This window comes from Manis pentadactyla, chromosome 2 (assembly GCF_030020395.1).
Source record: "Manis pentadactyla isolate mManPen7 chromosome 2, mManPen7.hap1, whole genome shotgun sequence".
In the NCBI taxonomy this organism is placed as follows: Eukaryota; Metazoa; Chordata; class Mammalia; order Pholidota; family Manidae; genus Manis; species Manis pentadactyla.
In genome coordinates, this window is record NC_080020.1 from 206316007 (window position 1) to 206342235 (window position 26229).

Below are 26229 nucleotides of genomic sequence, written 5' to 3' on the forward strand. Positions count from 1 at the left end.
CGGGCAGGCGGAAGGAAGTTGCGGGCCGTCGGCGCGTGCTCTGCTAGCAATGGCGGCCCCCAAGAAACCCTTGGAATTCCATGCTAAGCGACCCTGGGGCCGGGAGGTGGCGGTGGAAGATCCAGACGAAGACGACGAGGATGATAACGTTGAAGATGAGAATGGGTTCTCCCTGGAGGAAGTTTTACGACTCGGAGGCACCAAGGTAATGACGTCTGAGTCCTGGAGAAGAGAGGCGCGGGGAGTGGTACCGCGCGGGGCCGGGCCGGGCCCTGGCCGCCTCCGGGCTGCGGCGGGGGAGGGCCTCCGGGACGCCGATCCCAGCTTCGGAAGGTGCTCTGTCCGATTCCCGCTCTTCTTCTCCACTGCTCTTTACAAGAGAAAAGCCGTTTATAATTGGACGTTTTTGAGCTGTGGCCCTTCTTGGGATGTAGGTGATCCTCTCCTTTTATTTACTTGGTGTAGCGCTGCCTTCCGTCAATCCGCTCAGCGAGGGCTGACTGTTTTCGGTCCTGAACTCGTGGAGTCAGTGTTTTGAAGTGGTTTTGGTAACTGTCCTCACCGATACATAGTAGTACTATAGAAGAAACATGGAAGATAATGAGTGGGAGAGGGCGTTATGGTTTTAAATGAGGTGATCAGGGAACCTATCACAGAAATTATAAGCAGAAAACTAAAGGAAAGGGAAGAGTGAGCCATGTTGTCCGTGTAGCTGAGGGGAGAGTAGTGAAAAATGAGGTCAGAGAGGTAAAAGGGTGAGCTTTTGCTCTGAATTTGATAGGAAACCTTAGAAATTTAGAACAAATACCTGACAGAATTTGGTTTACTTTTTATTAAATGTTTCGTTTGGAGACTGGACTTTCGGGGGTAGGGAATAGAAGCATAAGAAATGCATTTTAAAGGAGCAGGTTCAAAGTTTGTACTTGGGTTGTATTTAATTTTTGAATAGGTAATATATGCACTTGGTACAAATAAACTTTTTTTTAAAAAAGAGGGGGTACATAGTGAGAAGTCATCTTTTCACTTTTATCTCCAGCCATGCAATTTCCCCTCCAGGAAGCAATCATTTTTTACCGGTCTTTTATTATCTTCCAAGCAAATACACAAATATGTGTGTTATTTTTTTTTTTTTTTTTTTTTTTTATTGAAGGGTAGTTGACAACAGCATTGCATTACATTAGTTTCAGGTGTACAACACAGCGACTCAACATTTATATACATGATATTTCTAGGTACCAGGTATCACCATACCAAGTTGTTACAATATTTTGACTATATTCCTTATGCTATACATTACATCCCGGTTACTTATTTATTTTACAATTGGAAGTGTGTTTATATATATATATATATATATATAGTGAGGGCATCTCTCATATTTATTGATCAAATAGTTGTTAACCACAACAAATCTCTGTATAGGGGGGTCAATACTCAATGCACAATCATTAATCCACCCCAAGCCCAATTTTCGTCAGTCTCCAATCTTCTGCTGCATAACGAACAAATTCTTACATGGAGTACAAATTCTTACATAGTGAATAAGTTACATGGTGAACAGTGCAAGGGCAGTCATCACAGAAGCTTTCGGTTTTGTTAATGCATTATGAACTATACACAGTCAGTTCAAATATGAATATTCATTTGATTTTTAAACCTGATTTATATGTGGATACCACATTTCTCTATTATTATTATTTTTAATAAAATGCTGAAGTGGTAGGTAGATACGAGATAAAGGTAGAAAACAGAGTTTAGTGTTGTAAGAGAGCAAATGTAGATGATCAGGTGTGTGCCTGTAGACTATGTGTTAATCCGCGCTAGACGAGGGCAATAAACATCCATGTATGCAGAAGATTTCTCTCAGAACATAAGGGGGGAGGTTCTAAGCCTCACCTCTATGTGTGTTATTTTTTACACAAAAGGTACCATACTGTATAATTTTTTGCATCCTTTTCTTTCTTACTTAGACATCCTTCCTTATCAGTACGTACAGTTTTGTGTCATTGGTTTTATGCCTGCATAAATCGTGGACTGTCTTAAATTATCTAACCATTTATTGTGAATATTAAGTTGTCAATCTTTTGCTATCTTAAATGATGATTCAGTAAATAACCTTGAATATATATCTTTTCCCACTTTTGTAATTGTATGTGTAACCTAAATTTATACAAATAGAACTGCTGGGTCAAAGGATGTGTGTCTTGTATTTTGATTGAAGATGACACATTGCCCTCCATAGAGATCATGACAGTTTACAGTTCCATAGGTCATGTATGCAAGTGCCTTTTATCCCCACTTTCTTCCCAAGACCAACTGTCATAATTTTATCTTTGCTCATCTGACAGATTAAAAAATGAATATATTATTGTAGTTTTAATTTGTATTTCTCTAAATGTCAGTGAGGTCGAACATCTTTTCATATTGTTAAAAACCACTTTTTTTTTTCTGTGAACCATTTGTTTATGTCCTTTGCACATCTTTCTGTTGGCTTGTCACTTCCCTAATTGATGTATAAAAATGTGTATAAATATTGAGCCCAGTTACTTTGATAGGAGTTGCCAGGGTTTTTTTCTTTTTTTCAATTCATTATTTGTCTTTTGATTTTTGTATGCGTTTTGTGTTTGAGAGAATAAGTTCACCCATCCTTTCTTTATGGGATCTGAGTGTTATGTCAAATTTGAAAAGGTTTTTCCTACTTGGAAATGATTTTTTAAATTACATTGTGCTTTCTCCTGTTTTTTATGATTTTGTTTTTCAGATTTAAATCTTTGATACATCAAGTAGTTATTTGCAGGGTAGAGTTAGAGCCCAGGCAGTACCATAATAACTCAGTTTAATTGATTTCAAAGATACAGATTTCAAATTAGCATTTGAACTTTAAACTAAACTGATTTGTAATTTAACTTCTGTATGTTTTTATGCAGCAAGATTACCTTATGCTGGCTACTTTGGATGAGAATGAGGAAGTGGTGGATGGAGGCAAAAAAGGAGCAATTGATGACCTCCAACAAGGTGAATTGGAAGCATTTATTCATAATCTTAGTTTGGTCAAGTACTCAAAAGCTTTCTTAATTGAAGATGAATCAGCTAAAAAAGAAGATGCCAGCAAAAAAGAAGCAAGACTATCTAAAGTAGATGATAAAAAGCAAAATGTAACAGAGAGTGAAAAGACATCAACCAGTAAGGTGAAAAATAAAAATAAACCAGAAGAACATTCTGATGAGAACAGCACCATACCTAAAATAAGGAAAGATAAACAGCAAGACATCTTTGAATTTTTTGAGAGACAGACATTGTTACTCAAGCCTGGAGGCAAATGGTACGATCTGCAGTACAGCAGTGAATATTCTTTGGAACCCCAGCCTCAAGCTGTTGTGTCTAAGTACAAAACCTTGGCTCAGAAGTTGTATGAGCATGAAATCAACTTATTCAAAAATAAGACGAATAACCAAAAGGGAGCCTCTTCCACCTGGATGAAGACAATTGTGTCAACTGGGACGCTAGGTGATAGGATGGCAGCCATGATTCTCCTTATTCAGGATGATGCTATTCACACACTCCAGTTTGTAGAAACTCTCATGAACCTTGTCAAAAAGAAGGGCAGCAAACAGCAGTGCCTCATGGCTTTGGGTACTTTCAAAGAGTTACTAATCACGGACCTTTTGCCAGATAGTCGGAAGCTGCGGATTTTCAGCCAACATCCTTTCAGCAAACTAGAACAGTTGTCCAGTGGCAACAAGGATTCAAGAGATAGAAGGCTGATATTGTGGTATTTTGAACACCAGCTAAAAAACATAGTGGCTGAATTTGTGCAGGTCTTAGAAACTTTAAGTCATGATTCATTAGTAACCACCAAAATTCGAGCCCTTGCAGTGGCTCATGAGCTTCTTTGTAACAAACCTGAGGAAGAGAAGGCTCTTCTTGTGCAGGTGGTAAACAAACTGGGAGATCCTCAAAACAGAATCGCCACAAAAGCCTCCCATCTGTTAGAGACATTGCTTTGTAAACATCCCAATATGAAAGGAGTTGTGTGTAGTGAAGTAGAAAGGCTGCTTTTTCGCTCAAATATCAGCTCCAAAGCACAATATTATGCAATTTGCTTTTTAAATCAAATGGTCCTCTCCCATGAAGAAAGTGAATTAGCTAACAAATTAATAACTCTTTATTTTTGTTTTTTTCGGACTTGTATCAAGAAAAAAGATATTGAATCAAAAATGCTTGGTGCCCTTTTAACAGGAGTGAATAGGGCATTCCCTTACTCCCAGACTGGTGATGACAAAGTGAGGGAGCAGGTTGACACCCTGTTTAGAGTGTTGCATATAGTGAATTTCAATACCAGTGTGCAAGCCTTAATGTTGCTGTTCCAGGTAATGAATTCTCAGCAGACAATATCAGATCGATATTATGCAGCATTATATAGGTAAGTACATACCATACTATATGTGAATAAAAGGAATAACGTGGTTTAATATAATAGATGCAGTGCCCCTTTGTGGGGTAAGAGAAAGACAGAAAATTGGATTTTAGGCTTCCCTCAGCAACTTCCTACTCACCAATTTTGAGTAGTAAGTCACTTAATCTTTGTTTCCCTGTTGGACAACTATGTTAAATGCTTTAAATACACTGCTTATTATTTTTTATTTTGAGAAGATAAAATACAGAAAGATAGCCCCCCAAAAAGTGCCCATATATCCTACCACCTATTTCACCTTTAACATTTTGCTTTAAGTCTCTTCAGATATTAAAGAAATAGAACTAAAGATATAATAATTTTCTTCTCCCTTGCCCTCCCCCATCCTCAGTCCTGTATTTCTTCCCTCCTGTCCTTCACACAGCCATTTACTAATTTATTGAACAATAATTTTTGTGTGCAGCTATATGCCCAGTGCTGTTCTAGGTGCTCAGGATGTCACACAGTGAACAAAATTCCCACCCCTGAAGCACTTACATTCATTCTGGGGAAGACTGACAGAAAACAAGAAAATGTTAGATAGGGAGGGCTGGGGGTTGCAGTTTGGGAGTTTTCAAAATATTGGGATGAAGATTTTTGTTCACTAAATTTTGCACCTGTCCCTTAACAAACACATCCGTTGAGGGATATTTTGAACATTGTGTGAACACTTTCGAACTTTTCAAGAATACCAAAAAGCTACATATTTCCTTCTAATTCATTTGTTTAATTACACATACATACATCTTGTGAGGAATCTAAGGAAGTGATTAATATCTTGGATTTAAGCCACACTGCCTGGTTTTGAGTCTCAGCCATTAGTTTGCTTTTAGCTTTGCACAGATACTGAATCCTCATTAAAACCCTATTGGTAAACATAGTTGATCCCACTGTAATGTGCCTCAGTTTGTCTATAAAATGGAAAGAAAAGCACTGTCCTGTAGGGTTACTATGAAAAAATTATGAAACTTTCCCAAGGTTACAGAGCTAGAACATGATAGAACTTTAAAAGATTAAGGAACTAGTGTATATTTAACCCATGTAATCTTCATATATATGTTAAGTGTCTAATAGTGCCTGACACATAGTAAGTGCCCTGTGTTAATACTAATGTTATTAATATAACTTATGTGCATTTCTTAAGTTTAACCCTCTTAAGAGGTCTCTAGTCTGTGAGGTACAGTAATTTGTGCAAGATCACCCAGACATTAGGAGGCCAAGTTAGGTGGCAAATGCAGGTCTACAGGCTTTGGAGTTCTTGGTGTTCCATGACAGTAGACCAAAAAAAACTCTCAAGGCTTCTCCATAACTCCTGAGAGTCCACGATTCCTTTAAGTAATAAATACTTCTTTAGTTTAGAAAAGAGTTCCAAGGCTGAAAATGGAGAGGTTTCATGGTCTTAGGTTTTTTTTGTAAGTTTTAAAAGTCATAAAAACTTCTAATTCTAGGAAATGTTTGGAATCTATTGGAAAACATATTTCTTTAGTAACAATTTAACATCTCAGTGTTTAAGACAACAGTCTTAACATCTCTGAGGAGTACATTCCTAAATTCTTTAAATTACTGTTTGCCAAGAGCTCTCAAATGGATTTCCTCAAAGGGCTTTTAAGCCTCTACTTAAAGTTTTTATTTCTCTTGGTTTTATTAAGAATCCTTTAAATAAAAATTCCCTCATATTAATTAAGGGATAAGAGAAATGGAAAATGATGTGGTATATATACAAAATGTGATTTAAAAACTTGCAGAACATGTTCTCTTTGAAATGGTAGACACACACCTATCTAACCCTTGTCAAATGTTTCTATTGACATATAATAACAGAATTAATTAACTTAGAATTAAAAATGAGTTGTAAAATGAATGGAAAGGTCAAAAATATTAAATGTGAAGAGAGAAAATTGAATATCAAAGGTGATTAATACAGAATATCACAAATAGGTATTAGAATTACAAAACTGACAAATAGGGAAAACTGAGTATGCAGAGCAGTATGAAAATGCTCACAAGGTTAAATATTTTCATTTCTATTATGAAAAAGTTGATAGATATACTTGGAAGAAGTAATGATTCCACATGAGTAGATCTGGAGGACTGTGTTAAATTAGGGTGTCCTAATGTCTGGAGTCGAGATCAGTTGGAGCATCTCTAGGATTCAGCAAGTAAGACAGAGAATTTTTAAATTATAATGAATTTTGGTATACATATGTGGTCTTTACTAGAACCATAAGGAGGTTGCCTTTGGTCTTCCAGCTAGTAGGTAGTGATACGAGGATAATAACCCTTGTCTACTCCACTGTTCATTGTTTGATTTTGGATTCGCCTTTCATGTGCGGTTCTGTATTTATATAAAAATAATACTGTTAGGGCTGTGCCCTGTTGGTCTAGAGAATAGAAAATCACTTGAAAAAGAGAAAAGAAACCATAAAAAAAAAAGTCTGTTGCTCCTTTAACTTTTTTTTTCCTCCCCTGGTGCTGTCATCATTCTTTGTATTCTGGTCATTGACTTCCACTTGACATCTTCCACTTGACATCTTAGGTCAGAAATGGTCACTTGTTCTAAAATAAGCAGGAAGGTTATCCCTACCTAAGATGAGTTGCCTCTAATATGTGACTGCTGGTTTTGAAGCTGTTTTATGAATAAGCATTTGATCGTGTTTTTGTTTTACAGGAAGATGTTGGATCCAGGGTTGCTGATGTGTTCTAAGCAAGCCATGTTTCTTAACCTTGTCTACAAATCTCTGAAAGCTGACATAGTCTTGCGCAGGGTAAAGGCTTTTGTGAAGCGGTTACTTCAGGTTACTTGTGAACAGATGCCACCATTCATATGTGGAGCCTTGTATCTTGTGTCTGAAATCCTTAAAGTAAAACCAGATTTAAGAAGTCAACTACACGATCATCCGGTATATTTTACAACTGCTTTTTAAATCGAATGGGTTCTGAAGTACATTAGTGTTTCTTCTTTGCTTCAATGACAGTAACTTACTTAGCTCTCTGAAGCATGTAAGAGTATGAGTCCTAGAGTCAGATAGACCTGGATTTTAGTCCCAGGTACACAGTTTACTAGGTGGGCATGTTTCTTGACCACTTCACTAAATTGCACTACACTAAACTGTAACTATATGAGATGCAGAATGTTAAAGAGCTAGATCTCTTAAATCTGTTTCCTTCGTTGTGAGATGGACGTAACAGCACCTGTCTCACAGGATTATTTATAAGATGTCAGAAATTTATTTGAGGCTAAGTGTTTCCATGTAATAAAGTCCCAAAGATTCAGGAGTTCTTGACTCAAAACTTAAACTCTGTTACATTTAGAAGTAAAAGTGTAGTCTCTCATCCTAAATTTCATTGATGGAACTTTCATTTTTCACCAGAATTGCAAAAAGCAAATCTTCAAAACTGTTGCACATAATTGAGTACAGACTTCTAGTTGATTAACCTATATTCATTAAATCTATATAAATTTATACCTATACTTTAGGAGTCTGATGAGGAGGAAAATTTTATTGACATAAAAGATGATGAAGACATGGAAAAATTCACTGATGCAGATGAAGAAACAGGTACAGTGAAAAACATTGAGACAGAAGAAACTGTATCTGAAAGTCATATAGAAACCAAGAAATCAGTGTCTGCTTCTTGGGTGCACTTTGATAATTTGAAAGGTGAGTATCTTAAATCTTTTAATTATTATTTTGAATTTTTAAACCAGGGAATTGGATTCCCCTTTGATCTTTGAAGAAATTAGCATACCATTTTAGAAGCCCTCTCAGTATTGCTTTCTTTTGAATGGGAGCATTCATAACCAGGTACATTCAGGACCTTAAAAGTAAATTTTTAATATAGGAAATCATTTATTAATCACAGTTAATAAACACATTTTTAATATTTGAAATCTTAGAAATTAAATACCTTTTGGAGCTTTGAAGATTTAGTGAGAAAACTATGGACATGTTAAATGCACAATAAATCTCTCTTCCTTTAGCTGTGAATCAAGTAGGTTTATACCCTTGAACTAGTAATAGTTTCTTAGCCTTTATCTGTACATTTAAAGGCCTCAAACATGGACAATATATGAGGACAACAAATGTTTGGACGTGAAAATTTGATTTATAAACGAAAGTATCTCGTTACATGTTGTGAATTGTGTGGAACTTTTGGTTATTTTGTTTGAGCATCATACCTTCTAAAATTCCTTACAGCAGTATTTTAGGATTGAAAACATTCTTTGAGATAGAAATCTTAGGTTTTTCATGCATACACACAGAATGAATTATCCGTTAATAGAATATTAGAGCCAAAAGAAATTTAAGAAATGCAGCTTCTTCGTTTGAGGCTGTAAAGAAAAGCACACTAACCTTGAGAATCAAGAAATGTTCCTGCTGCTTCAAACTTATGGGACACTTGTCAAATTATTTCATCTCTCCAAACTTCAGTTTGCCTCTGAGGTATAAAAGAGAAGTATGATACCCACCAAGAAAGTTTTCAGAGGAATCCATCTGTTGCCCTAAAGGCTAAACCAAGAATAATCTTTTAGAAGGGCAATAGCATGTGCATTATGAAGTAGACAGTTCGTAGTGTGTTCTGAAAGTTCTTGGTTTTAAATTTTTTAATCCTGCATTTCTGAAAACATAAAGAAAATAATGTAAAACATGTTCCAAGTGAGAATTAATTCAGGGCATAATTTAATGACAAATATTCAATGCACTCTAAAGTTCCAAAAGAACGTAGACCTATTTTATCTTTAAGTTATTTGTTATCTCAACATTTATGACCTAACCGATCCAGATGTGAGCACCTTCTGTTGAGATGTTTTGAAGGGGAGTTTTTAGTAGTTGGGATAAACTGGCTGGCTGGTTTATTCATTATCAGATGCTGTCTTGAGTACCAACGTAAATCCTTAATAAGGCTTGGAGTTTTTGGTATGTCTGGCTAACTAAGAATGTTGAGAATTATAGGTATTGGTAACAGTATTTATGGTGGTAGTTATCATGACATTTTGGCCTAGGAATAAAGGATTGGAGCAACACTGTTTTTTATTCTCAGGTGGCAAACGCTTAAATACATATGATCCTTTCAGTAGAAATCCTTTGTTTTGTGGAGCTGAAAATACAAGTCTTTGGGAACTCAAAAAGGTAATATAATTTCAAATTGTTTTGTAATTCATTTGTGCTATATATTTGCCTTCATGGATTTCACACCTTGAAGTTTGTTTTTCTTGTATATGACAAATATAGGAATTTAGTTATTTAGACATTAGTTAATTGGCATAAGGAAGCAATTTGAAATAATGTCACTTAACTGTAATGCTTTATAACCTATTTTCTGTTGCCTGTACTAAACATTAAATTTATACATTAGTACATTCACATGTAGAAAACCTTAATGTGTATGCAAAATAAGGATGTTTTACATGGCCATAAATAAATTTCGTTTTTTGCAAGATTATTGTATATAACAGCTTTATAAAATGGGTAAATTTTGCTTTATACATTAGATATTCCAGTAGTTTTGTGATGATAGAACTTTTTGTAAATAAAACACTCTGTTGGTGTGTTGACAGCGGTATTAATCGTATTTTAAAAATGGTGGGTAGAACTGCTAGTGCCTTAGCACAAAGACAATAGCAGCAAGCTGCACTGGCAGCCATTATATCCTTCACTGCTAAATAGATGCAGGGAGAAAAAAGCTTGTATCGTGTAACAATGATGAAACAGAAAAAATTACTGATTTTACTGTCTTTATCCTAAAGTACAATGTCTTTCTAACACTGTGTATGTATAGCAAGAATGCATGACACACTTTTGCATATCTAAGTATGAAGGTTGTCTCATGTCTCAAAGTAAAGTGCCTGAGTAGTTGTTGGAAATGCAACTAACTATTTTCATGAAAGACTGGCTGGCATACTGGTTGTTCAGGCTCAGGTAGTTGGGAGACAGTTTCTTGAAAATGAACTTGTTACTTCAAACAGAACAACTGGTAATAGTACTGATAATAAGTGACAAAATTAAGCATATAAGCAAAGAGTAGAATTTTAGAAACCTTAACAACCACCACCTTGAGCTTGGCAGTTTCTCAATATGTAAAAACTTTGCTAATGAAATCATGGTGATACTATCAGTGTGATTTTTGTAATAAAATGTTGAATGAAATGTGGTCAATATTTGGAAGAACTTCATAACTCATTGAATCAGTATTTTCCAAATGACCAATGCTCAGTGCTACAAAGCCATGTGTAGATAAAAGATCCATTCAAAGTAGACCAATTAATTTTAATAGCAAGTACCAAAAACTGATTGATACGGTTTCAGATTCCATATTGCAACTAATCATCAGCTTGGTATAGTATCAAAGAAGGAGACCCACAATTATGTGTAAGAATTAATTAATCCTTTTTCCAACTGTATATTTGTCTGAGGCCAGATTTTTCTTCATATACTTCAACTAAAATAACATAGAATACAGAAGCAGATGTGAGTGCAGACACTAGATCTGCAAAACTAGTGCTGTTTTTCTAATACTTCCTTGTTCTGAAAAATAGTATTTGTCATAAAACGTGATTTATATTAATATGTAATGGATTTGTTATTTTAAATGAACTATAAATAAGTTTAAATTTTCCTGTTGTAATTTCTAAAAGAAAGTATCAGTAGAGATATATCCCCCTTAAGTTAAGGAAGCTCTTGGGGGCCTTGATTTTTAAGTGTGTAAAGTGTTCCTGAGACCTGAATTTTGCAAATCACTCTTCTGATGTATTGGCTTAAGTTTCAATTCTTTGGATTTTTTAAATAATCTACAATTGTAGTGAGAACTTTATTCACATTTTTCTTTTCAGCTATCTGAGCATTTTCACCCCTCTGTAGCCCTCTTTGCAAAGACTATCCTTCAGGTAAGTGTAATGTTCAGAGGACAAGAAATAAGAAAAAAAGAAGTACTCTAGTTTTAGATAATCATTGGTCATACAGTGTTTTTTCTCTACCAGATAGAATCACAGATATTTTCTGCTATTGTAAAAGAGCAGTGGCTTTTCTAATACAGAGCAGCAGATGATTTTTTCTATTCAGTGATAAATGGAAATACAGGATATTAGAAAACCACAACAGTTACTTAATAAATTCTGGCTTTTTTCTTAAGAAAGATTACTGCCATTTGCTGTGCTGGCCACTTCATGGTTTAGTTCCTGGTTAATAGTTAGATGACCAACATTATTTACCTATTTAGAAAATCATCAGTGCATCATAGAATATGTATGTATATGTACAAGTGTATGTTTAATTTCTTTATGTGCGTGAGAGGGATATTTGAGGGGTAATCTAGTGCATATTTGTGCCTTCAGTGCAGGATAATTGAGTTCGCACCAACTACATTCAGTTCCCAGACCTGACTGCATGTGTGTGTGGGAGGGGGGCTTCCTATGCATGCACACCAAGCAGTTCTTGAACACCAGCAGGGTGTCCAAGAACTCAGCTTCTGATGCTCTCTGCCAGAGACAGCACCAGATTCCCCAGGTTAAGGGCTCCATCCTACAAGACTGCCCTCCAAACCCCACTCCTGACTCCGGTTGCAAACTCCAGGCTGTTGACCTGTCCTTCAGACCCACTGGCTGATTGGAGGTCCCAACAACCTCCCCCTTAAATTAGATTAATTTGCAGTTCACAGAACTCGGGAAACAGGTTTACCGTTTAATAAAGAATACAAGTTAATAGCCAGATGAAGAAATACATAGGGCAAGGTCCCAAATAAAAGAGCTTCTATTCTCTGGGAGCTTGTGGCCTGGCTGAGTGGCATGTGGAAGTCTCCTGGTTTCCAAGTGTGGAAGCTCTCTGCAACAGAGAAGCAGGATGCAAAAGAGAGATATGCTCTTCTTGGTTTTTTTGAGGGTTTCACTGCATAATCATGATTGACTAAATCATTGGCCATTAGCTGATTGCACCTCCAGTCCCTGCCCTTGGGTGGGGTCCAAAAGTGTCTTATTAACTGACAAGACACCCATTTCACCTTTAAGGCTCCCAAGTATTGTCAGAACTGTAGATGAAGACCAAATATACATACCTGAGAAATACATATTTGCCCATCTGAATGACCAAATATATATTTCCTAAAACTCATGTCACATAATAGATGCTTATATTTTTCCTCTTTTTTCTTATCTGGATGCACTTATATATAGTTTGAGTTGAGCTCTTAATTTACTCCCACCCCCCACCTTTCAGGGCAATTATATTCAGTATTCAGGGGATCCACTGCAGGATTTCACATTAATGAGATTCTTGGATCGATTTGTATACCGAAATCCAAAGCCACATAAAGGCAAAGGTATGCTTTTATTTTATGAATTAATTTGTGTTCACTGTTGATATTTATTAAACAACAGGCTCCTATAACTAGGTTTTTCATCACACTGTTGTGATCTTGCATTTCAGAAAACACTCACAGTATTGTGATGCAGCCAAAACGAAAGCATTTTATGAGGGATATTCGTAGTTTTGCTGGTAAGTATGGAAACTGAACAGTTAAGTCAGAAACATACAAACTTTGTTATTTCTGCTCCCCCTTCTCAGAATAAAACCTAAGCACCGGAGACATTATTCCTTTTGGTACCAAGAACGTGTATACATTCTCAAGTTTACAGTGGCTGGGTCTTTTTATTTTTTTAATTTTGTTACAAAAAATTTCAAACATATTCCAAATAATAAACTAATAAAATGATGAACCCCCCCATAACCATCACCCACCTTCAATAGTTATCAATATTTTGCCATTCCTGTATCATATAGCTTTATCAGTGACCCCCATATTTAATTATCTTTTACAGTTCAGACCATTTTTAAGCTCTTGAATACAGGCTTAGCAGAAAACCTGTAACTAAATTTGTCATAGAGCATTATTTTAAACTTAGTTGATAACCTACTTGTACAGGTATTTAGTGCCCATTTTGTGGATCTGATTCTTCTGTTCAGAGCAGACATTTCTTTACATACTGAATCCCAGCTCCATTTTGTTCAGAGACTAGGGTTAAGTTAAATCTTATAAGTCATCTAATTTCCAACTGACTTATTTCACAGAGGTCTAGGGATGTGAAAGGACTTGCCAAAGTTAGTAGAGGTAGAACTATAAGCCAAATCCTTTCTTAATAAAGGTGGGTCAGAAAATCTTTATCTGAAGAGTGAAAACTAATATTTTTGTAGTTCCTTATTATTTCTTAGTTTTCCTCAATATTAAGTAAAATTATGTATAATTATATGTTTACCTTTACTTCCTGTTTCCAGAATGTCAGGCATTAGCGTTTTTCTGAGATAAAAATGACAAGTTTAATTATTAAGAGAACTCTGTGCATTGTTATTTCTCTTGAAATTGGGATCCTGGGTGCAACTGGAGGGAGAGAGCCCCGTTCTTTACTGTCATGCACTGATGGCTCCCTGCTTCATCCTGGCCAACAGTTTCAATTGTAGAATCTCCATGCAGATTTCTCCAGAAATTGTCCTTTGCACTGTAGGATTCCTTCTGTCTACCTTCCTTACCTACCTTCCTTACATTGTGAGACTTTAGAATTGTAGGTATGCCTGGAATAACAAAAAGGATTGCTTTAATAAACTTAAAAATGTAACTTAATCTTTTCCTAGTGAATAGTAAGGAGTTCCTTGCAAAAGAAGAGAGCCAAATACCAGTGGATGAAGTGTTTTTTTACCGGTAATATACTGAATACAGTTTCATTTGGGGAGCTGTTAAAATTTAAATTTTTTAATTCCGTAAGATGCTTTAGTAACATAGGCCTCTTTATGAAAAGATTGAAGGATATGTGAGTATCCATTTTTGTGAAGAAAATTTATAAGTCTGTTAATCTTAACACATCTAAGTGAAATTAAAACAGGTAAATTTGGGAGTTTTTTTCATAATTTAGCATAAACTTTGTTATATGAATCTTGATTTTGTGGGACTTAATCTTTAATTTCTTCTTTTAATATATGTAGTTTTCTTACAGGCTTTAAATCTGTATCAGTCTAATATGATCCCATCTGCAAAATGCTAAGTTTCACTGTACCCTAGTATAAGAGTATGTCTGATAAAATACTGTGATTAGAGGTCATTCAGAGCCACATTTTGTAATATTCTAACACATCATTAGTGTTGACATTAAAATAGTCTCTTACCATGCCATTTGAGTTCAGGTGTTTTTATGAAGAACTAAATCTAAATTTTTGAAATTTACTGTCATATTTCAAGTTTTCAACTATGTTATTGAATTCAAAACTATTTTTTATCTCACAAAATTTCAATTGTTTATGTCCAACTGAAGTAACAACCTTTATACTTGTGTGTGTCACTGGTCATAGGTGATTTGATTATAGTAAAATGGGCCCTATAATAAAACAAGCAAATACATAACATTCATTTTATTTTAGGTATTATAAAAAAGTTGCAATTAAAGAAAAACAAAAATGGAGTTCAGATGAAGGAAGTATAGAAGATGTGGATGATGAGGAGTTTGAAAAGATGATTGGTAATTTGTTTTTTACTCCAATTTGTATAATAATATGTTAATATTGATAGAACCACAGAACAATGATGGTAGAAGTGACCTTATTTCAAAAAATCATTTGGCTAAGAATACCATAGGAATCACAGTGAAGGATTAAAAAAATGTTTTGGTGATACATGGTTATTCACCTACATGTGCTTCAGAAAGATATGATGGTGTATGTGCAGTTCATGGGGGAAATACTTTGTAAATAAAATTCTTTTACATAATTTTGGTGTAAAAGAAAAACTATTTTTATTGTTCCTGATTTCCTTGTGTGATTGGTAACAATACAGTAGTCTTCTGTTTCATCTTTATAATCTGCAGAGCGTTAGACAATTTTTAATTGAAATTTAGACTGAAACAAAAAACATGGGAAATTAGGAAAGCTTACACTGAGTTCACTTTGCGTACTGTGTTATACCTACTTCAGGGGACTGTAGCTGTTAAACATCATTTTGATATTTATCCCCTTTCCACGAAAGAATTGTAGAAAGAAATTAACTGGAACCCATTTTAGTTTAGGGTTAAATTCACAGGTTTATGTAGATTAACGAAACACACCAAAAAGTCATGTGTATATCATTTTAGTGTTTGTCACAAACAGCAGAATTTTGACTGTGTTCATGGATTCAGATAGTAAGACACGACAACTTTGTTACTCCTTGCTTTTTCTCACAATTGGTATATTGTTCTTTGCAGACACATTTGAAGATGATAATTGTTTTACCTCTGGAAAGGATGACCTTGATTTTGCTGGGTAAAATACTCTTCAATCTCTTTTTACTATTTTCCCAGAATTTCCCACATTATCCCTCAGAACAGTAGAGCACAGGACTGTGATATATAGTAGAAAAGTATTGAAAAAAGTTTGGGACATGAATACAATATTTTAGACCTTTATAAGACACTTTAGTATATTAGATAAAGGCTCTGAGTAGTATTGTAACTCCCCTTTGAAATGTTAATAGCCCCAGTACCCTGCAAGTCACCCGAAATATTTGGAAAACAATGTCCTCTTTTTTGTATTAGAAGTTGTTGTTTTTCTTTAGCAACATAAAAAAGAAAATGAAAAGAAGTAAGAATGACCCTGAAGATGAAGATTCAGAAGGTAGTGATGACGGCCTTGATAACTTGGATGTTGACGAAGTTTCTTTAGGAAGTATGAATGAAGAATTTACTGAAATTGATGAAGATGCAGGAACACTCATGGATATATTGGATGAAGAAAATGAAGACATTCCAGGTATGCATTTTAAAAAATCAAGACAGACAATCTTCCTTTCTTCTTCAACATAGGCTTAGTTTTCCTGTTGGTTTTAATGTTACTCTGTATTCAAATTAATACTCAGCTCAGCCAGAAATTTAGAAAGGACCTTTTTCCCTCTTACTTGGAACTGAAGGATTTTTTTTCTTAAAGCAATTGAATTTTGAGTTTTGGGTTTTTATCTTAATCAACAGTTAGGCTGGCTGTGCAATACTTGTTGCACTAATCTGTTACTCTTATTTAATGTTAGAATAGTTATTAGCAGTTTCTAAAAGCTAATCGATATGCATCCTTCATGAGAGCCCTCTAGCAGTCCTGTTGTTTTTAAATTGCTTAACTGCACTTTTTTTGGTAACAGAACTTGATGATGGAGTCAACTCCAAAGTCAGTACAAAGAGAAGCAAGAGAAAAGGTATAAATGATTTTGACTTCTCTGGATCATTTCAGGGTAAGAAAATATATTTAGTTTTTTTTAGACCTAAACAGTGTGCAATATGAAAGTTGTTATTCATTAGCATTTTGGGAAATTTTCTAAATTAATTAGTACAATTTAGTCTTTGTTTTTATAATGGATACTAAGTTTTATGTATTTTTAATATGTGAAAATTGTTGTTTTCCACATATTCCTTCAATTGTTTTCCTAAATTTCTTCCTCTGTCATTTAAATATCTCTAGGTCATCTTTTCATTCATGTTGAAACCATTCAGTTATATGCAAGCTCTGGATTTTCCATAGACACCTGTTGCCTTTTTCCTTTTCTCAACCAACGCTTGCTTATTCCTTACCATTGGACTCTTCTAAAACTCCAGGCTATTTATCAACATGACTTTCCTTTGTATGAGATCTGCCATTTTGCCGTATGATAAAAACAATTCTAATTTCAAAAATAACTTAGATAAAACAGATACAAATTCTTTCTGCTACTTTATTCTCTAGTAGTTTAAAAAGTCTAACAGGTGATGCCTTTTAGTGTAATATTTTTAAGATGTTAATCACAGGAAAAAGTACTATATCAGGTGACAATTTTAAGTTTTTAATAATGTAGAAAGCACTATAATAATCCTTAATTTTGTGGATAAATTCACAGGATTGCTTTTTTTTTTTAATGCTTTGCTTCTAATGCCTCTCTAGCGTCTGAAGAATAAAAATAGACTTCTGAAGTTAAAAATAATTAAAATGCTTAACAATTTTATTAAAATCAAAAATATTTTTGACAATAATACAAGTAATAACTTTATATGTTGGTAGTAGTCTCTCAGACACTTTTATACCTACAAAATTTTTATCAGCTCTTTCAAATACTGCTAACAATCGTAGTCATCTTAATCAGATTGATTTTTACCTATGCATTCTTAAATTGTAACATGTTATCTTCCAGATTTTTGTGTTCCATTGAGTGATGGAAGGTCATTTTAATAGTAGCATATGCTCACATATAAGACAATATTTTCCTCACTCATCCCTCAGAAAAGAAATGTTGCTTCATCTTAAGTCCTGTTGAGCCTGTCATATTAAATATAAGATGCTCTCTCAGTGACCATATTTCGAGTAATGAAGTATTACTTCAGAAGACATTAGTCTGAAAGGATCTCAGATATCAGTCGACAATAGTTTTGATACAGATTAAAGGATGCCTGACTGGTTTGATTAAAGTGGAAGGAGAAAGCAAAGAAATTTCAAACAGATTTGTTCATTGATCATGGGGGCAGGAGGTGTTCATTCTACATTTGCAGATGTTGGCTATCCTTAAGGTTGAACAAACCTTAAGGAAACTTTTAAGAAGGCAGCACAGCAGAAGTACTTACTGAATTACAGATATATGTGTATATATACCTATAGAATGAAAACAAAAAAAACTTCCTAATGCTATTCAAGTGGGAATTTTAACAAGATAAAATATTCAAAAACAACATCATGCACACTTAATTAAATAATACACATTTCACCTTGATAAAAGTTAAGGTTAAATGCTCTAGAAACTTTATTGAAAGTGGCTCTGGTATATCTATGCAAAGATTTACACATGATTGTTCATAGCAGCATTATTCATATTAGCCAAAAAGTGAGAATGACCCAAATGTCTGTTGACCGATGAATGGATAAGCAAAATGCGATAGGTCCATATAATGAGTCATTATTCAGCAGTAAAATGCAATGCAGGACTGCTACATGTTTTAGATGACCTCAAAAATGAACTAGCCAAGAAAGGCAAAACCTAGGGGAGAGGGCATGTGACTGCAAACGTGCACCAGGTTCTTCTGGAGTTGATGGAAATGTTCTAAAACTGCATTGATTTATTAACAGCTGAACTTTTATGATGATTTTTATTGCCTAGTAAAGTTGTTAAGAAGTGACTCTAATAGTCCCAGAAACATTGATGTCAGAGATGCAGAGTTTGAATAATATTATTTCAAGAAAAGTGAAAATGGATAAAAGTGGTATCTCTAGTTAATGTATTTTTACATAATTTCAAATGTGTAAAAATATTAAAGACATTTTATCTATTTTGTGAAGTTTATTCAGAATTATAGGTGAGTTTTTAAGGAGAATCACTTTATTTTGAGTATTATAAACAAAATTTCATCTATAACATAGTAAACATACCTTCTGTCAATTTCTTCACAGTCCCAAGAATTAAAACCTCTGACTTAATTAAAATTTACATTTTGCTTTAAATATAAAATCCTTCCGTGTCAACTTTGGAATTTTAATCTTGCCTGATACTATGAAATGGGGTAAAACCTTGATCAGTGGTCAAATCTGAAAGGCAAAAAGACACTACTGTCATCTGAACAGTTTACTAGGTTACTAACTTTTTTAAAAAATGCTGTATACTAACTCCTAAATTATAGTTCTTTAAGTGCCAGCTACTTAATGAGCTAGGAGATAAATGCAGTTGTGTATTTATTATATAAACAAATATAATTGTTTTTACCAAGACAATGTTGAAAGATTTACATTTTGCAAAATCATTGGATTTACAATTTAATAATCTAGGCTTACATACTTTTAGGATCAAGGAAAAAAAATAAAAGAAATCTCAATGACTCCAATCTGTTTGTATCTGCTGAAGAGGTAAGGCTAATATACTGCTTCAAGAAGCTAGTTATTCTGCATTGTTTTAAGTTTTCTAATAAATGTATCCCCCCCACCCCAACCTTTTTTAAGTTTGGCCATCTATTGGATGAAAATATGGGATCCAAGTTTGATAGTATTGGCATGAATGCCATGGCTAACAAAGATAATGCAAGTAAGTAACTTGAATTTTTTATTGAGGTTTTAATTAGATAAGGCCTTAAGTTAGAACTTCTGAGGATGTAAATATTTGTGGAGGACCTTTTTAAGTAAGAGTGGATAAAATTCCTTTCATCCTATAATGAATAGCTTTTTCATCTGGGATTTAAAAAATATTTAGACTACTGCAAAAAAGTACAACCTACAAAAGTTACTTTTGTTTTTTTAGAGAGGCATGCTATTTTTATATACTTTGAGTTTGCTAAGTAACTATAGGTGCTTTATAAACAGTTTAATTATTTCTGATACAGTTACTGGCTTCTATTCTTTCATCAGTAAAAATGTTCAGGGGAAATAAAATCTTTGAAGCATTTGGTCCTTACCTTTCCTAGTCTTTTATTTGTAGAACAACAATCTCTGACAATAAATACAGAAGGAAAGCAACAAACAAGCTGGAGATTTTGCATAGTGATGAGAAGTGACTGTGGGCCATGGCCAACCAGAAGTCCTGTTAGTAGGATGTTTTCTGGGGTTGCCGAGATCTATAGTGTGGGGTGTTCATCTTTCTCCAACCCATTATCCCAACAGGTCTCAAACAGCTTAAATGGGAGACTGAACGTGATGACTGGCTACACAACAGAGATGTAAAAAGTATGATCAAGAAAAAGAAGAATTTCAAAAAGAAGAGGCCAAAGGTCACTCAAAAAATTAAAAAAAGAAAATGAGTGTTTTCTAAATAAATTATAAATTAGAATTCTACTTACCCCTACTTTTTGCTGTTCAACCATTTTTCTTGATCTTGCTGTCTGATTCCATACATTCCAGCCTGTTCAATGGATTTGTAATAAACTGAAAATACAAATAACTGTCGTTTTTATAAAACAGGCAAGTGTTAAACTATATTGAGAAAAACATACTTTTTCCCTTTTCTGCATAGTAAAATGAAGATACACATATTTCATGTATAAGTTCTAGCACCTCTATTCTAGTGAGCACTATTAAGCATTACTTTATACCATTTATGCCAAATAATTACATGTCATCTTGTTTAATCCTTCTACAATTCGTGACATGGGCATTCTCTCTACTTAACAGAGAAAAGAAACAACTCCAAGAGGTTAGGAAACTGAAGATGGGTTTTAAATTTTAAGCTATGGTTTGATTCCATCACAACCTCAGGTATGTCTCATTCCAAAGTCTACGTTCTTAACTGCTAGAAGAATTAAGAATCCCAGTCCATTAGCTAACTGCTCTCATCTCTAGATGAGAATTTTCTTCACTCTGTATTCTCAGGAGCTAAGATAGGGATGAGGAAATTACTATCACAAGTCACTTAGCCCTTAATTGGTCATAATTTATTGGTTACTTGAAAAAGTTGTTTTGTACTCTTGAGGAAAAACATACCTTCCAAGATGAAGGGAAATTTCTTGTTCATTGTTTGCCTGAAATCTGATGAAAAAAAGTCTTAGATATGATTAGAAATTCCTTATTAGAAATTCTTTAACACATGGAGCCATAATTTCATGCTAGCTTTAGGGTCTGTGAAACAGGAATCCTATAGATTAGAAATTTGTGTTAAGGTCCTTCTGGTAATTTAGAACTATATCCTCTTGGGATCTAAGTTGAAACTTGGTTTACACATAGCCTTCCATAGCTATTTTGGGAAGTTTAAAATTTAGCCTTTTTGTATAATTTGTTCAGAAATGGTATTTAAAATCAAGTTTTACATGTTAATGTGTAATTCTCGTACGTAACTTTATGAATTGTTTTTTGGATGCCATTTTACCTTGTTAAGGAATTAGAAATAAGGCTGTACTGTACCCAGTTTCTTAAATTGTCTTAAGTTTTAATTTGCTTTTAGATACTGTTTGGATGTTTTCTTTTATACCCTTACTTACAGTTTAAAAGTATAGAGCCCTTTTGAATGTCCAGTACATCCTGGAACATTGTTCCAGTGAAGTACTTTAAGAAAACAAGTTTCAAAGATGGTCACCACCCCAGGACTACCATTCTCTGTTCTAGGGAAAGAAAGCAGCACTTCCTAATTTTAAAAGTAAAAGGCTTTAATATAAACTCCCCACCCCCCACCCCAAAAAAATGTCAAAGCACTTTCAATAATAGCTGGTGCCATGGGAAAGGTTTTAGAGCATAATATTAATGAAGAGGAAGAACTGTTAACCTGAGAAACTGGTTCTTTGACAATTCAGCTATGCCACCTCTTGCTTCTCAGTCTACCAAATAATGAGATGTAACTGGCAGGCTGAATCCTCCATCTGTGTTCGCAAACTAACCCAGGCCAAAGCTCTATGTCCTCCAGTAAAATCCATGGAAGTGTGAAAAAAGTTCCCTACTCTACAAATTACTTTTTTTAGGGAAAGGTATGTCATTTAGTCTATAATAATTGACATCTAGTTTTCCCTTGTACCCATAAAAATGCCTACTACATTGAATCTGAAGAAATTTATCTAAAAATGCTGTTTAGAACCTAAAATGCATTAGGAAACTACACCACTCTAGAAAACATTAACATCTGAATTATGATTACCTTGACTTGTGTTCATCTTATTAAACAAACAATATGCTCCAAAAATGCCCACAAGTTCAGCTAGTAAGACTCCTTTAAAGATCTTCTTTGCCAGTGGTTCCATAGTGCGAGCCATCCTAAGTTTAACAGTAACAAAAATATGTGAACCTAAATGAGCATATTCAGATTTAACACCACTTACATAAAAAAATTCCTTCCTGTAATTTTTATTTTTATTAAATTCTTATTAAAGCAAGAATGTTTATCTATTTTGGAATAAAACCCCAAAGTTACTGTAGCCTTATTTGCACTGGACATGTCCCATGTTCCTAGTTTCCAATCTCCATGCCTAAAAGGCACAGTGAACCAAAGATGATTGGATAAAGCACAGAGAGGAGATAAAAATTGAAGGCATTGTAAATAAAACAATTTTAAAATTGTCTAAGAATATAAAATGGTGGGAGATGGGTAATTTTTTTAGCTGAAAGGAATTAAGAATGATTTAATGGGCACAACATGTGAAAGCTCTTTATAACATAGCCAACAAAAAATGAGGTTTAAGTGACTATTTTACAGCTGGAGGAACATATATTGGACTTTGTGCCATAGTTCAGACATTTTATGCAAAGTTGAGCACTATAAACTAACTGGTTCTTGTTCCTGAAGAGCTGCTCTTCTAACAGTATTTTCAAACTAATTGTGTCACTCATAAGCCTTGTTAAAAGTGCACGTTCCTGGGCCTCAGCCTGCAATTCCTCCAATCCCCACATTTTGATTCAGCAAGTCTAGGGTTGACACCCAAGTAATCTGCCCTTTTAGCAGAAAACTCCAAATGACTGTTTATACAAGAGGCCCATGGGCCACATGAGGAGGAAAACACCATCACCCAGTTAGTGTCAAAACTAGATGTTAGATCTTGATTCTCCTCCTGTAATTAATGAGTTTGAGTCTTCGGTTTCTTTCTCTAAAGTAAAAGCCAAACAAAAGGGCTATATAAAAAGAAAGTAGCATATATGATCTTACTAAAATACATGAAATGTAAACCCAAGTTTTTACTCTCCCGGTAACCCCAAATTCAGGAACAACAGGAGAACAGCAGTTTTTAATCTCAGGATTTTGATACTGCCCTATGTATGCTCTTTGTCTAGTTTCATCCTATGCACAGATGATATGTTCTCGAATACAGTTCCAGCACTCTGCTCACTGTCATGAGTTTCGCTTGTGGATCCTCCACATGCTTAAGGGTGGGGGATAATTAAATACCATACTTTTGTGAGATAATCCTATTAATATGGCTACCAGATGTCCCTTCCCCCCAAAAAATCCCTTCTCTCATTTTGATAATGTGATCACTCTGAGGACCAAAAGATTAAAACTTTATTCTTACCTAAAAGAAATGAAGCAGAGTAAGTTAAAAAGAACTTACATATAACCAAGAGGCAGATGGGAAGGGAGTTGTTTTGCCTATTTACCACAATGCCATACATTATTAACAGGAAATAAGTCATGATTAGTACAGGGAGATATCTTGGGTTATTTTTAATGTTCAAGGAGTGAAAAAAACAAAGCAGGCCCAGAGCCAGTGTAAGGAATCCAAGCAAAGTCGTTTTGTTGGGAAAGGGTGAGACTGACGGTTCAAAAAACAAACTCGAAGTAACAACGTATATAATAAGTCATTTACCTTTCTTAAAAATATATATATATACATTTTACATTCCAAGTCCCTTGGAATTATCTATAAAAACTGATAAAACCCATCTGATAAAGACCACTTTTTAAAGGCACACCTGTCCACGACAAAGCTAGGTTACAACTGGCAGAGGAGCAACAAGATTAGACAACATTTTGGAGAGGGATGGAACTTGGTGAAGTTTAAAATAAAGCAGCCCTCTGATGGACATGTGTCATGCGGTTACCATCCCACTGGCTCGAGAGGCTGACTCGGGTGCACGAATTTAAGACAAAAGGGCAATGTTGCGTCGGAAAATCCCTCGGCTCTGCGCCAGCTGGAAATCCACACAGCTCAGCATGTCCAGGCAAAAAAAGCCACATGTCACACACTAGATGTTGAAGAACGAGGTTCCTCTGCTACGTCCCCGGACAAACTCAGGTTTTCCAGGTTACCACGGTCAAGAGCCAAGCAACCAGAGAGGCCTCTGAGAGCTGCCTCAGGCAGGCTACCCGCGGCCCTCACGGCCCCGCCTCCCCAGCTCCCCGATTCTCTGGTGCTCCCCGGCCCGCCCAGACTCCCAGGATCCTCCGGCCCGGCAGCAGTTCCCAGGGACCGGCAGCACATGCAGCACCCCCACCCCGGCCGCGGCGCCAAAGTTGCCAAGCGACCTGAAAATATTAGGGCCTCTTCCGCTCTCCTCCGACGGCATAGATGCAGAGACACCGGGTATTCACCGTTCACCCCAGATCGCTCCACAGAAACCTCACCCACTCCCAGCACTGGGAGCCCTTGTAAGACTGCGCAGCTACCTCACCTCAGGAACATACAGGCTGGAATGCGCCTGCGCAATGGATGACGGAGCCCCGCCCCTCCCCGCGCTGTAATCAGCATTTATGGTGCTTTAAGTAAGAGTGGGTCCTGGCTGCTGACTGGTGCGCTATTTTATTTAATCCTCAAATAACCTAATGTCATGATAGCTGCCATGAGTATTTCATTTTACAGAGAAGGCGAGATGTTTACCCTGCCCACGATCACATAGCTGATAAAAGACAGAACTTGGATTTGAACCCAGGACTATGATTTGAAAGCCTGCACTCATTTTTAATCTGCAACCCAAAGTGTGATAGTCTCCAAGAATCAGTAGTATGGGAATCACCTGGGAACTTGCTCGGACGACAGACCTGCTGAATCAGAACCTGCATTTTAGTCAAATACCTAGACAATCCGTTTGCAAATTAAATTTTGAGAAGCACTGCCCTACTGCCCACTAGATAGAAAAAAAAAGTAGAGAGTGAGAAAGGGGAAGGGGAAGAGGAGGAGGAAAGGAATTGAAAGGTCTATTAAGGTAGACACAGATCTACCTTCATTGATGTTAATAGTCTAGTAGGGGGTAAAATATACCCACAAACAACTAATGGAAAGTACACAATGATCAGGGCCTTACTTCTGATCTGAGGGACCCATGACGTTTTAGAGAAGGGGTGATAGTTGGAGCTGTTTGTCAGTGCCACTAAAGGAAGCACCTGTGAGGAGCTCTCTTGACTGCCCCAGTTTTCCTATCCAACTACCACAGTCCAACCTCATGGCTCATTTGCACATCCAAACTGGCATACGTTGTGAAGAATGTGGATGTACAAACTAAATTCATTAAAAGCATATCATTATTAATGAAGATCACTCAGGTCTACACTGACCAAGAGCCCCAAAGCCATCTTTTCCACATCAGCACTACTAGTATCCTCTTAACATTAGGTTTTGTATACTCTTGATCTCTTCTGCTCTATAGAAGCTGCCTCAGTTTTGAACCTCCATTCTAATAACTTTGTATCTGACTTTCAAGCTTTTCTCATAAGATCTCTTTGCAACTCTATTGTTTTTTATTTTGTCTGTTACTGTTTTTGCATCATAACCTATTATTCTCAAAACTATTCAGAACTCTTCCCCAGGTATCACCTACTCTGTTGAGGGCCCCTTTCCCCTCCAACCACGTGTCTTGCCAATAGGTTTCAGCCCCAGACAAGTTCACTATGGATTCAATGTGACCAAAGAAATGACAGTAGAACGTTCTTGGGGTGAAAGGGTTATACCCAACTTTATTCCACGGTAGCAGGTCAATCACTAGAATCCCATCCACTCAGAGCAAGTCTTCATGCAGCAAGCCGGTCTCTGCCTCTGGGCCTCTCTGCCCGCACAACCGTCTCAGTCTCTGTCCTCAGTGCTGCCACCACTCCAACCTCTGCTCTCCTACAGCCTTGCAGTCATGCCACCGTGTCACCCAGAGCACTGGGTGGAGCTCTTTATATAGAGTCAATAACAACGTATTGCCCACACATGTGTAGTGAGCTAGCTGACCAGGGCCAGGTGAGAATACTGGCCACAGGAACCTTCACTTTATCTACACCAGGGTATTCACAATCTTTAGAGATTCATCCCTTTCAAAGATTGACCCACAATAAATCTTTCTCATTTTAAAATCAACCTGTATGACTTCCAACAAAAACTTTGTTTTAAAAAATACATAGATCACTTAAGACATTCTGTGGATAAAGTGAAAGTTCCTGTG

General features: G+C 35.7%; 2 protein-coding genes across 3 annotated transcripts; one reads left to right on the forward strand and one right to left on the reverse strand.

The window, feature by feature from the left end:
- The first annotated feature begins 10 nt into the window (after positions 1–10).
- On the forward strand, positions 11–20229 carry CEBPZ (CCAAT enhancer binding protein zeta). The gene is made up of 16 exons (XM_036931582.2): positions 11–205; positions 2928–4423; positions 7122–7353; positions 7932–8115; positions 9497–9585; positions 11286–11339; positions 12664–12766; positions 12874–12942; positions 14074–14140; positions 14854–14951; positions 15672–15729; positions 16022–16215; positions 16595–16684; positions 19250–19311; positions 19405–19486; positions 20059–20229. Exons 1-16 carry the CDS (start codon positions 50–52, stop codon positions 20193–20195), a joined length of 3171 nt encoding a protein of 1056 aa, XP_036787477.2. The 5' UTR covers positions 11–49; the 3' UTR covers positions 20196–20229.
- Positions 18859–24479, reverse strand: CEBPZOS (CEBPZ opposite strand). 2 transcript variants are annotated; one of them, XM_036931587.2, is made up of 5 exons: positions 24335–24479; positions 22016–22131; positions 20875–20919; positions 20235–20319; positions 18859–18996 (listed from the first exon to the last, which is right to left on the reverse strand). In XM_036931587.2, the coding sequence occupies exons 1-4, from the start codon at positions 24373–24375 to the stop codon at positions 20237–20239; spliced, it is 285 nt and encodes a 94-aa protein (XP_036787482.1). In that variant the 5' UTR covers positions 24376–24479; the 3' UTR covers positions 18859–18996; positions 20235–20236. The 2 variants fall into 2 exon arrangements, with proteins under 2 accessions (XP_036787482.1, XP_036787486.1); XM_036931591.2 differs by having other exon boundaries at positions 24434–24457.
- Positions 24480–26229: the final 1750 nt, after the last annotated feature.

Excerpts from the sequence above, each read along its gene's own strand:
- CEBPZ (XM_036931582.2), top strand. The coding sequence starts at position 50 with ATGGCGGCCCCCAAGAAACCCTTGGAATTCCATGCTAAGCGACCCTGG. Across the intron at positions 9,586-11,285 it reads GTCTTTGGGAACTCAAAAAG|CTATCTGAGCATTTTCACCC; the intron begins GTAATATAATTT and ends TTTTCTTTTCAG. Across the intron at positions 16,216-16,594 it reads AGAAAATGAAGACATTCCAG|AACTTGATGATGGAGTCAAC; the intron begins GTATGCATTTTA and ends TTTTGGTAACAG.
- CEBPZOS (XM_036931587.2), bottom strand. The coding sequence starts at position 24,375 with ATGCCGTCGGAGGAGAGCGGAAGAGGCCCTAATATTTTCAG. Across the intron at positions 22,132-24,334 it reads AGAGGCCCTAATATTTTCAG|GATGGCTCGCACTATGGAAC; the intron begins GTCGCTTGGCAA and ends TGTTAAACTTAG. Across the intron at positions 20,920-22,015 it reads TAAGATGAACACAAGTCAAG|ATTTCAGGCAAACAATGAAC; the intron begins GTAATCATAATT and ends TTTTTTCATCAG.